The 15268-nt window shown below is 28.1% G+C and overlaps 1 protein-coding gene across 4 annotated transcripts in view; it reads left to right on the top strand.

Annotated features, from left to right (window-relative positions):
- The window catches only part of LOC141531246 (uncharacterized), a 37971-nt gene extending 33500 nt beyond the window's left edge, over positions 1-4471 (top strand). For all 4 annotated transcript variants that reach the window (XM_074248919.1, XM_074248917.1, XM_074248918.1 and 1 more), the window contains one exon: positions 1175-4471. In XM_074248919.1, coding sequence (XP_074105020.1) covers positions 1175-2223 — 1049 coding nt within the window. In that variant the 3' untranslated portion in view covers positions 2224-4471. The remainder of the gene's footprint in view (positions 1-1174) is intronic.
- The last annotated feature ends 10797 nt before the right edge of the window (positions 4472-15268 follow it).

The following is a 15268-nucleotide window of genomic DNA, read 5'->3' as shown; positions in this document are numbered from 1 at the left end:
TTTTATTTATTTTATTTTATTTAATAGATTATTAATGTCTTAAACAGCTCCCCAAAATGCCAAATCCACCAATTTCTTTTCTATTCTCTGATAAGACACATAACACACTCTTTCTCTACCTATCTATCTATTCATCTATCTGCCTGTCTGTCCCTGTATCAGTACCACCGGACAAAATATCATCAGAGCACCATGGATCCCCTGACCCTCTGCTCTCTGTTACGTGCCAATTAAACTCAATCTATTTCTACTTATTTTCACGGAGAAAACTTGAAAAAAAAAATTTTTTTCTTATTTTTATTATAATGTTAGTTAGTTATTAACTTACTTTTTTTTTTCTCTGAATCTGCTATCTGCTGTCTACTACCATGGCATTCCTCAGCAGACTATATTATCTTCCTGATAGATGTTCTTGTCTTTATTTCTTTATATTCTCTGAACACTCTCTGTACACCCGTACCCAATGACTCCTGTTCCATATCGGCGTCCCCTGTTCGGAGGCCGGTTCCCCTGTCCCCTCTCCAAGGTCGAACGTTTTCCGTTTCCGCCAAGGACAAGAGGGCAGCAGTATTATGCGGCGGAACGGCTTATCTCTCGCCACCTTTTTTTCCGCACTTGGTTCCTGACGATCGTAACGGGCGGGAATGTGTTTTCTAATTGTCCGAGTATTATCGATTTTACAAAACCTTTAAAAAAAAAAAAAAAAAAATATTTTAATATATAAATATATATATATATAAATATATATAAATATATTAATAAATAATAATAATTATTTAAACAAAAACATGACGCGCTGAACATATAATGCTTTTATTATATTTATTATCCAATCAAATAAATAAATAAAGTTATTTATTATTATCATCATCTTTGCAACTAATTTTTCCATCAATATCAATGATATTTAAATTTAAATAATTTATTAATTAACTTGGAAAAAAAAAAATTTAATATATATAAATATATACTGCTGGATATATATTTATGTGTATATTAAAAAAGAATTGATAAAATAAAAAATTTATTTTTATTTTTTTATTTGTTATAAAAAAAAAAAGAAAAAAAAATGAAATAATAATTAAAAATAATAAATTAAAAAAAAGAAATAATAAATCCTTCACCTTATTGACCATCAGCCCGTCAATCCTAAATATCTAATTGTTAATTCCAGATGTGAGTCCGCATCTGATCTTCAAGAATGGTATGACTCCAACATTGTGGCCTCAGGACGTACCATTCCCTCCAGAGGAAGGCAAAGAGGAGGTCGCCTCGACTTTCGGGGACACGGACACTCAATCGGGGGCATTCAGTCCATCACCAGACGGTAATTCCATCCAGTATCCAGCCTACTTCAAGGACCCAAAGGGTGGGAACCACGCAGTCTTCGGAGCCGGAGGACCTGGGAGCTTCGGGGCCCTCCAGTACATTAAGCAGCAGGGAGGCGGCGGCGGGGGAGGAGGAGGAGGAGGAAACAGCGGTCCCAACGGGAGCAAGTCCTGCTTACCAGACGTTATTCAACACGGGAGATCAGCGGGTATGCCTCTCTACGTTAGGTGTCCAATTTGTCAGAAGGAGTTCAAACAGAAGAGTACCCTTTTGCAGCACGGCTGCATCCACATAGAGTCAAGGCCGTATCCATGTCCAGAGTGCGGCAAGAGATTTCGTCAGCAGTCCCACTTGACGCAGCATCTTCGCATTCACACCAACGAAAAGCCATACGGATGTGTCTACTGCGGGCGGAACTTCCGCCAGAGGACCATTCTCAATCAGCATTTGCGCATTCACACAGGGGAAAAACCCTACAAGTGCCAGCAGTGCGGCAAGGATTTTCGTCAAAAGGCCATCTTGGATCAGCACACACGCACACACCAGGGGGATCGGCCCTTCTGCTGTCCCATGCCCAACTGTCGGAGGCGCTTTGCGACAGAGCCAGAAGTAAAGAAGCACATCGACAATCACATGAATCCTCACGCGAGTAAAGTCAGGAGGAATTCCAGCAGCGACGGCAAACCTTCCGGCACTCCAACTGCCCTCGGACCAGTACCAGTGCCACGGGGGCTCACACCTACAGTCGTTAAGCCTGAGCTTTACTTTCCCCAGTGCTACGCACCTGCATTCAATCATCAACCACCAGTATCATCGTCGCAGTTCCCTGGTCAGACCAACGGAGTCGCCGTTACTGGAGAATTCAAACCACCGTCGGCACTTCCACCACAGTGACTAACCGTCCATCCTGCAGCCTATTAGCAAGCAGGAATCCCGCTAAGGTATCAGCGTTGCTTCACGCCCATCGGTAACAATAATCATCCAACTGGAACTGGAACTTCGTCAACTACTTCAGCTACCAATGATGATCATGATTCAGCTCCTACGTCTGACGTTGTATCGTCGCATTTGTGCCAGCCGCTCCAGCAACACTACCCGTGACATTTATCGTGCATTTATTAGCATTTCGTCTTTCACATCTTTCCGGTTTGTTTTTATTTCATTTTGGTTACATTAATGTCATCATTATTATCATAACTAATATTATTATTATTATTATTATTATTATTATTATTATTACTATTATTATTATTATTATCATTATTATTATTCCTACTACTATTAGCTTCGTTTTTTACGTTTTTTAATGTTATCGTTAATTGCTACTACTTTTATTAATATTCTTTCATTTTTGTTGTGCCGATTTGTTCAATTACGTTTAACGTTTATATATAAATATATAAATATAATAATGACGGTTACTCGATCCTCGTCTTCTTTAAAACGATTACGAGCGCGTTGTGAATTTAAAATTCGTGTTCTCAGCGATTCATATACAGCGTAACGTATCGTGAAATCGTCAAAGGGAAGAAAGGCAAAAAATATCAAATAAAAAAAAGTGAAAAAAAAAATTATAACAATAAAAAAAAAGTAACAAATGGGTTCGTACTTTTTGCTAAAAAAAAGAATTAATGAAACTCGTACTATGTAGTTTTTAAAAACCGTTTAAATAAAAAACGCGTTTCTTTCCCTAAATGGGTTGAAAATGTTCGATTTCGACCAGACTGAAACGATTGTGATACAATATTTAACTTGCCTATGTTTTAATGAATTGTTGATGATGATGATGATGATGATAAAAAAAATTAAAAAAAAAAAAAAACGTCAAGTTGAGTATAATATTGTGAATCTTGGAAAAAATTTCAAGTAATGAATAGTAAGATGGAGGAAATATTTACTCCGATATGAAATGGCGGTGGAGGACGTCTGTAAATATGTAAAACGTGAAATAATTAATCGTAAAATTTTAAATTTTAAAAATGAAATAAATTAATAATAATAATAGTAATAATAAGAATAATAAAAAAAATAATAATAATGTTTAAAGTATAAAAAGAAAGAACAAAACAACGGTTGGAAAAAAAAAAAAAAAAAAAACAAGTAACATCTAAACAAAAACGGTGGTGGATGAGAAATAAGATGCGACGGAAAAAATAGAGGGTGTTGAGGCAAAGGGAACCAGGAGCAAAAGGGGTTGCTGTTGATGTTAAAAACGATGATGCGAGTGTGTGGTAAACACGAAAGCGAGAACGTGAGAGAGTGTCGGTGAAGATTTAAGATGGCCGCGAGTGAGAGAAAAATCGTTTAGTTTTGCAGACGAATGCAAGAGACGCGAACAAAAAAGATGTATTGTATATATATGTGTCCATGTGTGTGTGTATATATATATATATATATATATATATATATATATATATATATATATATATATATATTTATGTACACATCTGTACATATATGTATTTAAAACCAAGTGAGCTGATGGGGAGTGGTCATGAAAGTTGCGAAAGAATGTGCGTACAAAGTAAAGAGTAAAGAGAGAGTGAGGTATAAATAAAGAAAACCATAAAGAAAATAAATGATAAAGAAAAATCTAAATTAAGTAATTAATTGACGTAATATAATGGAAAAAAAAAAAAAAAAAAAAAAAAAAAAAAATTGGTAAAAATGTAATAAAAGCGGACGGATACCCCACTGTGCTACGGATACGAAGATTACACGTCACAACAGATTGACAATGATACGATGTACGAAGAAAGGTATGACTCTTGTATACTATTACAATATTTGAATTTGAATGTATATTTATACGCCAGGTAATTTACAATCTATACGACGATATTTTGATTGGTTTATAAATGAGATTGGTGCTGATAACTAACTTAGGTAAGCATTTAAAACAACAAATTTTTAAAATAATAATGATAATAGAAGTGAAGAAAAAAAAAATTAATAAAATAATACAGACTCGAGGGAGGGAATTTGTGGACGAAGGCTGAGACACTGTAGAGAATTTAAATCGTAAGTTTTTAATAAAGTATATAAATATATTATATATTGTAAAGTAGACAGGCGGCGTGGCTCAACTCGAAGACCGTGTTTTGCTGTCCGCTCATCAGATTTATTATTATTATTATTATTATTATTATTTTAATTAATTAATTTAATTAACTAATATCATCAATCCGCAAATTTCGTGGCAATACTTACAGAGGAAGCAAATGTTTTATGTACTCGAAATAGTCTTTTAAATTGAGAAATATTTAAGACGTGTGATCTCTCTAATTATTGTACATTACATTGATCTATATCTAGGTATTCAGATAATAAGTAACGTTATTATTATTATTACTATTATTAATTAATATGATTATCGATTGTGTATTAAGTATTCTTTACTTAGTCTTATGATTTATAAAAGTAAAAGATAACAATTAAAAATAATAATAACAGATTTGAAGATGATAATTGTGCGGCCATATTCGTTATGGCCTGTTCGTAGTGCCTCGGAATTGCTGCTCGCGGCAGTGATTTGATCATATTTTAGGAATGGTATATTATATTGAAAAATAAAAAAAAAACCGCAATTAATTATCAGTACTCTCATACAAGTACTAAAAAATAAAAAAATATAAAAAACAAAAAAAAATATAAAAAAATATTGAAAAAATAAAAATAAAAAAATTCGTGTCATTTAATTGTCACGTTAAACTATTATATATAAAAAAACAAAAAGTGAAAAAACAAGAAATTTTGGTTTGATATTGTCGTCGTACGATTCGTGCAACCGCCAAAATGCTGTGCTTGACGATGTGATCGTTTTAATATTATCATTATTATAATTATAATTATTATCTTATTATTATTATTATTTTATTCTATATATTATTATCATTATTATTATTTTTTAATAATACTATTATTTTATTGGTACGGTAATGCATTATTGTCCAATTAAAAAATAAAAAAAATGCAAGAACAAAAGTAAGAGCTCGGCCAAAATGAAAATACGTAAAATTTGATAAAATTATTAAAATTATAAATCAACACGAAAAAACTTTAGTAGTTTTAATAATGTAACGAAAACTACAAAAACAAAATTCAATTTATTAAACTATCAAATAATTTTTTAATTTTATTTAAATAATTTAAAAATAATAATTCTATTTAAAGTGCCGTTTTTTTTTTTTTACAGTCGATACAAAATTTTATTTTTTATTATCAATATAATAAGTTTTTTTTCCTGTGGACTCGTGTACAGATAGTGATATATATGTTTATATCAAATAAAAAAATCAAAATTACAAAAGTCAAAAACTTTCGCGAATAAACCCAATGAAAGCAACATAAACATTAAAAAAAATTTTTTTGAATAAATAGATCACAAAGTTACTAACAATAAAGTAATAAAAAAAAAACTGAAATGAATTGCCATCAAATGCCATTTTATAAAATAATTAATTTATACATTGATATTTTTTTTATATAGAATATTAATTATAAATGTTTCTATTGTACATTTGAATAATATATATATATTATTAAATATAAATATATATTATATATGATATATATAATAAATAGATACATATATATATAATTTAAATGTTCATTTAGATTACGCGTTGTAATAAACAATAGCAATTTATTTTATTTAAGCAATCGAACAAATTTTCGTATCAAAAATAATAAAATAAAATAATAATGAAATGAAATAAAATAAATTTAAATTCACGCACAATTCACGTGTCGCGTTATCAACTTCACTTACGCTCTCCGTTCTCCATAAAATAAAACTGTTGAAATAGCTGACAAAACCATAAAACAAATTCTAAAAACAAATAGTTACATATATACATAAATATATATAAATATATATTACATACATATATATTTTTCTTCTATAATTTAAAACTGTTATCAGTGAATAGAATTCGCTCAGACAAGTTAAATCTCATACACCAAATACGTACTTATTTATATTAATAACTTCCATATCTTTTTTTTTTTATCATCCACTACGTTAATTGTTTCGCGTTTTTTTAATTATTACATACCTTTAAAATCACTATTATTTATTAAATTTATTATTTCGGACGTCCCCGTGGACAATTGACAGTGACTCTTGCCAATAAGTCAACTCACAATACAAGTAATATGTCTTACTTGAACAAAAATATCTGATTAAAAAAATGAGGCCTACGATGTAGAAAAAAAAGTGTATAAAATACATTATTGTTTTTATAATTTTTATTATTATTATTATTATTATTATTTAATTATTAATTATAAACAATGTCGTACTATGCGTTTTTTTAATTATTAATTAATTAGGTTATGTTATGTTATTAAATTTTAGAGAGATTTTGCATACAGTGCAGTGGTTAGTTTTTATACTAGAGTTTTCAACTTTTATTACTATTATTATATTATATTATATTATATCTTTTTATTATTATTATCATAATAATATTATTTTGTATTGAAACCTTGTAGATGCCTTTTAGTGTTTATTATTAGTGATTACTATTTTATAATGAATAATTACCAAGTCTTTAAATCTCGCAGTCACAAAAGTAATAAATGAATAAAACAAAAAAAGTGAATGTTTTTAAAAAAACTACGTCATGTGATACTTGAGCGATATGACAATATTTGGTTGTTTTGTGTTTAATAAGTATATTATAATAATTATTAAAAATAATTAACATGCCGCTCTTAGCAGCTATAAATTGTAACTGCACTTTTAAAAAAGGTGCTTTTTGTTTTTTTTTGTTCTTATGTTTATTTTTATTCTAAATTTTCTTTATTTCAAAATTGCTTTAAATTAATTAATGTATAATTAATTTTTTACACATGTATAGTAAAAGAAAATTGATGTGTATGATGAATGCGTAAATTTTTGTTAATTATTATTTTATGCCTTGTTTATTTTTTAAGTTGCGGAACAGTGAACAAATGAGTGCAAGAGTGACAGAATACTCTATATTTAAAATTTTTAATTTTAAAATAGTGGTCCAGTGATTAGAAATTTAAGTACGACTAATTTTGGGCACAACATCCCCCACAGCTAAACTAAATGCTCAACGTTATAATTATTATTAATTAAATAATTATTACAGTAGATAATAAGAATACTATTTTTTTTTTTTTTTTTTTAATTTCATGTATCAAAATATGTAAATTATTTTTTTTTTCACTATAAGACTCAGTCAACTGGCCTTGGAGAGCCTTTGACTTTCAAGCGACGGGATGATGCGCCCAACAATATTTTCTTTTATTTACGCCATTTTATTGTTTTATTATTATTATTATTATATTATTAAATAATTAATTATTATTATTTTCTGTCTCTTCCAACCGTCTCTTTTGTGAGCGTGAAAAATTTGTGTTAATTATTTTTTATATTTTATATATTTTATATATATTCAATATATATATATATATATATATATATATATATATATATATATATATATATTGAATATATATATTATTAAAAATAAAGTAAAAAATAATTATAAATTTTTTTAATATCGAGAAACGTTTCCTCGTACTTATACTTAGCAATTTCATTTTTGTCTTTCGGCGGCTGCGCTTCTAAATTGAGCTTTAATTAAATAAATCAGTTATGAATGAACAAAACTATTATATATATATATATATATATATATATATATATATATATATATATATATATATATATATATATATATAAATATAAATATATTTGAGTATAAGTGATAAATAATATAAATGCCTCAAACAATGTAAGACATAGTGCAATAAATATTCTATTATTGGGCAGCAGTTTTAACAGAGCCGTCTTGCGCCGTTTTCACTGTCGTTAAACCATAAGTGAGCAAGGTGCCAAGTAACTGGTCTAAGCAATTAAAAAAAATTAATAAATAAAATGAAGTAAATAAAAATATGCATCAAATGATGCGTGACTTTGCCATACATTAACATAAAACACTCACACACACAGAATAAAAAAAAAAACTGCAGTTTAAAAATTATAAAATGAATTTTTTATAAAACTGTAAAGAAGAAATAATTAATTTTATTTTTTTAAATATCAAATATTAAATTGTACAATACACAGTATGATATAAAAAATAAAAATGAGTAAGCTCGTAGATTATATTATATTATATTATTACAATAAAGTCACGCAATAATTCGGTGCTTTTGTAATTATGTCAGAGGCAACTCGTGCAACAGCAACAACTACGGAACAGAACCTGGTTCCTATAATAGTGATTTAACAAGTGGGACAAGTGGAAGAATTTATATTAATTTACGTCTTATAAATTTAAATATATATATATATATATATATATATATATATATATATATATATATATATATATATATATATATATATATATACATTAACGCATAAATATATATGTAAATATATAAATATATATATATATATATATATATATATATATATATATTAGCTGTTATATTTTGTGACTGACGAGTGTCTCGTGTGCGAGTTCTAATCAGCGACTTAACCTCGTCTCCAAAGATCCAATTAACGAAAATAATAATGATGATAATTATTATTAGACTTTTTTAAGTGTAAAAAAATAAAGTATACTTTTTTTTTATAGAAGATGCGTTAAAGTTTGTCGTGATTAGAGCTCGCAGTGGAGCTTGTTTTCTGTTTTTATTTCTTCTTTTTCATTCTTTTTTATACGAAACAAAAAATATCATAATTAATAATAAAAAGAATCAATTATACTTAGACGGGTTTTAATGTCATTTTGTTGTTCTTTTTTTCATTTTATTTTATTTTTTTTTAAGTGTTACTTTTATTTACTGTAATTATTTTAATGTACTATCATTTATTTCTTCTTTCTTCATATCATGTGTGTATATATAAATATAAATATAAAAAATGGGAAAATAAGTGGCAATGTCGGCGAAATAAGCGAGTTAAGATTGTGAATTCGGGCGTCCCATACACTATACACTTAATAATAATTATGATATTATAAATATATATCCATCGAATGGTCGTCTCTATTCTACTCTGGTTGTTCGCTCGCAATTGCTGCTCACTCTTGTAGTCCCCGAATCCGGTCAGACCGGTTAAACCGGCGGTACGGCGGGACGTTAGATTTTCGCGTGATCGCACTTTCGGTTTCTCAATATTCGCCCGTAGTCACTATGTACTCAGGATTTACCAACACCTGGCTTTTAAGAATCCTCCCAGAATCAGTACAGCCCCAATTGCATATTTATTATCGCCGTCAATAAATCTTTATCATTTATCTTTTATTTTTTATATAAATTATCATTCATTTAGTAATTTATTCATTTTTATTAAATGCCGTCGTTCTTTGGGGAAAAGTAATTAAGTTAATTTGGTAGAAATAAAAAATAACTAATTTGTTATTTCTTCTTTAATGAACAATTAATCAAATATAAAAAAAATAATATATATATTATTTTATTCAGAATAATAATTCTTTTTGTTCAAATTTTAATAAAAATTAAATTTTTTTTTTTTAAAAAAAATTTTCAAAATTATAAACGTAAATTTTTTCAACAATTAATTTGTTTTAAAAAAATAAATTTTTTATCATTCTTTTCTGACAAATAATCATAAAAAATTCTAATTAAAAATATGTAAAAATGAAAATTTCTTGACTTTTTTTATCATAATGATTTATCTAAAAAAAATTAAAAATTGTGAGATATCTTCTATAAAAACTAATGTTGTAAAGAAATAATTTTATAAAAAAAAAAAAAAAAAAAAAAAAAAAAGGACTTTATAAATGAATTTTCTCCTAAAAACGAGTATATATTTGTACATTATACAAATACAAATAACAAGTAAATAGATATATGAACGCAGTTATAGAGTATCCCCGCGTGCGTGCCGGATACTCATTGAAATTATTTTTGTCGACAGTTTAAAGCGGCATCCGTGAATAATTCTCGCGGTGCAAGCCAAGCAAATTTGGTGGTATGCTCACTCACTAAATTTATATATACATACATCCATACATCCATACAGTATAGTACTGTAGGGGAACAGATTAAATACACAGAAGAAAAGAGGGAAGAAGTTATTCACGTTCGAGCAGTGGCGCGGAATGCGGCTTACAAGCTGACATGCATTTGCAAAACCGAAGCATTGACGTCGCCAAAAAATATATAAATAATTACTAAAACCCTGGAACAGTCATTACATCTAAAATAATTATTTCTTCCCGCAGCCTAATTACAAACCTCTCCGTATAGCAATTTTGTAGCCGAGTATTTCTTAATTTCAATTGAAATTAAGTTAGAATAAAATAAAATAAAAATAATTTTCGATGCACCAAAAAGAGAAGTGTAGAAGAAAGAAGAAGCAGAAATAAGAGGTAGAGGTAGAGGCAGAGGCATTGACTCATATCATCAAGCTCAGGGATTTCAGTCGCGATCCTCCGGGCCAGCGATGGCGAACGGGCCCCTTAGACTGGAGGGGGTAGACGGGCCTTGCTATCGCGGGTGAGTGGGGAGGACGCCCTTGATTCCGAGTCGCGGTCGGCGGGGGAGTGGGTCCGTCATGTGGCCTTGAGCCGGCATGTCTCGGTCCTCAGCCAGCGTTTCTCAATCTACATTCGCGATTTATTTCTTCGCGTACTCAATAACTCTATTTGATAATTAAATCCACTATTCATTATAATTTTATTTTATTAAATAATTTATATCTCATATATTCTTCGCGGGTTCCAACCTGGAACCGACCTTTCTTCTTCAGAGTGTAATTAATTAATTAATTGACTCATAAACCGAATTACGATCGGAATTAATTTGAAGCAACAGTAACCAGCAATTGAATGATTGCTTTATATACAACACAAGTAATTAAATGAGAAGGTGCCGAAGAAATGAGAAGATACTCAATGGTTTTTTTTACTCCGAATGCATTTGAGAACCGACGAAAGTCGGGTATGGTATAGAGTAGGAGCGTCTACGGTTCAAAGGCGAGATTGAAAAAAAAAAAAAAAAAAAAAAAAATTAAAGAAAAAAAAAAAAGAGCTGGGACAAAAAGCAATAAAACGAGTTGAAAGGAATAAAGAAATGAAATAAAAGAAAAAAAGAGATTGAAGACGGGGAAAAAAGAGGCTGTGTGCATGAGGACCGTCTTACATAGATGTGTCGATGTATTTGTTGTACAGTCTGAGCGCAAAACCCTTGGACTTGGACGAAATGGGATGTATATATATTTATATATGTATAAAAGAGTCAGTGCTGTTCTAGCACCGTGTTACAGTGACTTTAGAGCCGCAACAGATTCTCTTTTACATTTTATTTGACTCCGTAAAATGGCTCGTAAGTAAGAATGATGAAGCGAGAGAGTGAGAGAGAAAGAGAGAGAGAGGGAAAGTTAGCAGACGTCTGAGGCTCTGAGCTGAGGAATGAGCAGCAGGGCAAATATAGTGTACAGTAAAGAGGAAGAAATAAAATAAATATAAAAAGCAAGAGAGACAGCCGAGGAATGGAAGAAAGAGAGAGTTTGGTCGCGGGCAAAGAACGAAATAAAAGATTCCGCGGAAGTTCCTTCCACTTGGCCTACTACTCCAGTCCGGGTTGAAGCCGGTGAGGGAGTAGAGGGCTTTTCTTTTTAGGTACCCAGGTACTTCCTGCTTTAAACTTTGTTTTTCTTTGACTACTCGTCCAGTTATACACCAGGGCTTTACTGTTGTCAGACTTGTCTCGCCCGGTTGATCGCTGATGCCCGATCGATACTTACTACTTTTCTTATTTTATTTTATTATTTCTTCTTTTCTTCTCATTTTATTATTTGGTCGCTCCTATTGTTTGGTGTCATTTAATCTGGAGCTTATAAATAAATAAATAAGTCAAGGAAGAAATTTATCAATGATAATTTATTTATAATTGATAATGTATTTTGAATCTCGGGAAGAATAAATTTACGGATTTAAATTTATTGAAAAGGAATAATAAGAATTAAGTAAAGTAAGTGCAGTAAGATTCGAAAACGGGACGGTACGTACTACTCCCTGCAACGGCTGTACTGGCTGGGTTAGTCGGTTTTATATTGTATATTGTATAGCGTTAAATCTACGCCAATGTTCCTACCCGGTGACCTTCGAATCGGAGTCTGACCGTTTTTGCGTCCCATACTTTTGGTCCCTGAACGGTGTAAGCTAGTGTATATAGTGTATAGGAGGGATTCAGTCTCCTCATCTCGTCTCTTCTCAGGGTTTACTTGTATTACTGTATACACACACACATACATTATAAAGTCAAGCTGTTAGCTGTTTGGTATGGTCTCGCTTCGCGGTTCGAATCGTTCCTAAGTTAGCCATTCCGCCGATACGACCAACGGACTAACTTAAGAACCCAAGAGGAAGAAATAAAAATACTTACATTGATTCATATGATTTTATATATATGCACACATACTTAACAGCTCGTTAATATATATTTGCTTAATTTCCGTGATTCATTTACTTTTCATTTTTTTTATTTATTGCTTCATTCAGGTGCTTTAATTACTTTATTTTTGATTGATCAATTTTGTCGTAGTTTTGTAATTGATCAAATTTTAATTATTTCTTCTTTTAATGTAAATTAGTAATTAATTATTATAATTGAATATTGAATTCTTGATAATAACAATTTTTAATTATTTTGATAAACTTTCATTCATTATTTGGTTTACTCATTTCTTCTTGTGTTTGATTTTTAGTAGTATTTTTATCAAACATTTTTTTTATAAGCTTGATAATATTTTTTTTTACAATATCATCCTTAAAAATTATCAATTGATATTATATAAATTACTTGATAAGTAATTTAAAAATAATTAAAAAATTTTGCATTATTAACTCTATAATTTTTTTTTTATTAAATTATTCATTCTTAGTAACTATAAATTAATATTCCAGTTGTGAGACTTGGTAAAATTTCATAAATTATTTCTTCTTAGATTTTGGTCTTGAAAAATATTCGATTTTTATTACCAAACGGACAAAATTTAATTTCTTCCTTTAATAACTTATGAGTCATTGGTTTTTTTACAATTTATTCATACTTAATAATTATTAATGAGTTTTTTTTACAAAGATCTTGATTAACTGTTTTTAAAGAATAAAATTTTTTGACATATGGGCAAGAATCACATTTATGCAAAATATGATAGATGAATCATCCCAGTAGTGATAATAATAATAATAATAATAATAATAATTATATAAATAATAATAGTAATAATAATAATAAAACTAACAACAATAATAATAATAATAAATTGTAAACGACCTTGATAACCAAATTGAATCCCAAACCGTCTAGACTTTCGTCTGGCGTCTACTGTTATACCTAGGTAAACCTATAAGATCGTGATACTCGAGAGACAAGAGATTTAAATACATAAAATGCATTCGAGAAAGTTTTTAACCGTTAATACTAAGAACAAAGAACAGAAATATAAAATAACAATAAGTATAATTATCGAATGATTAATAGCCATAATTGTCCACACGAAAAATTTCTTATTTCGTTATATTAATTATTAAATTATTAAATAATTAAATTAAAAAATATCAACAGACTAGCAATAGGATTATTTTTATTTAAATAAATAAATAAATAAATAAGTACATAAATGATGATGATGATGATAATTAAAAATAAAACAATAAGTAATTAACAAGTGTTGATTTGATAGTTAATTGTTTATTAATTACCGGTGATAGTTTAAGATTTTGTTGTATTCGTTACACTGTAGGTACAGAATAAAGTATAATTAAATAAAATAATTATAATGAAATTAAACACAATAATAATTATAATAAAAATGAGATTTAAATTTAAATAATAAATAAAATAATTATAATGAAATAAAGTGATTTAAAGAATACCGTAATATCCATAGTTGACGCAAAACAGCGACAGTACATATATTAAATGAAGTCTGTAATTGAAATGTTTTATATTTTTACACCGAACAAACAGTATAATTAACGTACAATAAACAATAAACAATGTCCTTCCAAGTGCAACCTCAAATAATAGCAGATGTTATTTATTATTAATAAAAAAAAATAATAATTAAATAACAATTACAAATACAAATAAATTAAACAATTTATTATTTTTAAATAAAGTAAAATAACCACTTTCACTTCCGAAATATATTCACTGGATTATACGGTATACTTATTGACAAAAAAAAAAATTTTTTTTTTTTTTTTTTAATTTATTATTATCAAAAACAAAAATGAAAAATTGAAAATTAAAAAAAATGAAAATTATATTGAGCGATTAATAAAATTAATTTATTCTCAGAATAATTAAAAATTTCATTGGCAAAATTATTAAAAAATTACCAAACTGTAATTAACTATAATAATTAAAATACAGAAACAGAACAAATAAAATATATTTCGTGTATGTATATATATATATATATATATATATATATATATATATATATATATATATATATATATATATATATATATATATATATATATATATATATATAAAAATAAAATAAAAAAAAATATATATATATTATAAATAATTCAAAATAAATAAAATAATAGTAATAAATAATATATGTTTATAATTGGATAATGAATACGTAAATTTTTTATACCATTAATTGAAAAAAAAACTATCTTATCAATGTTTAAAAACATTATTATTATAATTAAAAAGTAAATTATAATTATAACAATAACTATTAAAAGATAAAATATTATTATTAATGATAATAATAATAATAATGATAAAGATTAAGAAAATAAAGTAAAGTAATAGTGTAACGATTGTTGTCGTTTATTTGTCCATTTAAAACAGTGACAATATTAATAAGCGCAATAAACGTGTACCGATTCATCGAATCTCCATTATACATAACATCATCATTCTCTAATCAATACTATTATTATAATTATTA

This window comes from Cotesia typhae, unplaced genomic scaffold, assembly GCF_013202065.1.
Source record: "Cotesia typhae breed Kobodo isofemale line unplaced genomic scaffold, CoteBio_Ctyphae contig_5, whole genome shotgun sequence".
Taxonomy (NCBI): domain Eukaryota; kingdom Metazoa; phylum Arthropoda; class Insecta; order Hymenoptera; family Braconidae; genus Cotesia; species Cotesia typhae.
Note: the sequence above shows the minus strand (reverse complement) of the source record. Positions and strands in the feature narration are given on the sequence as shown.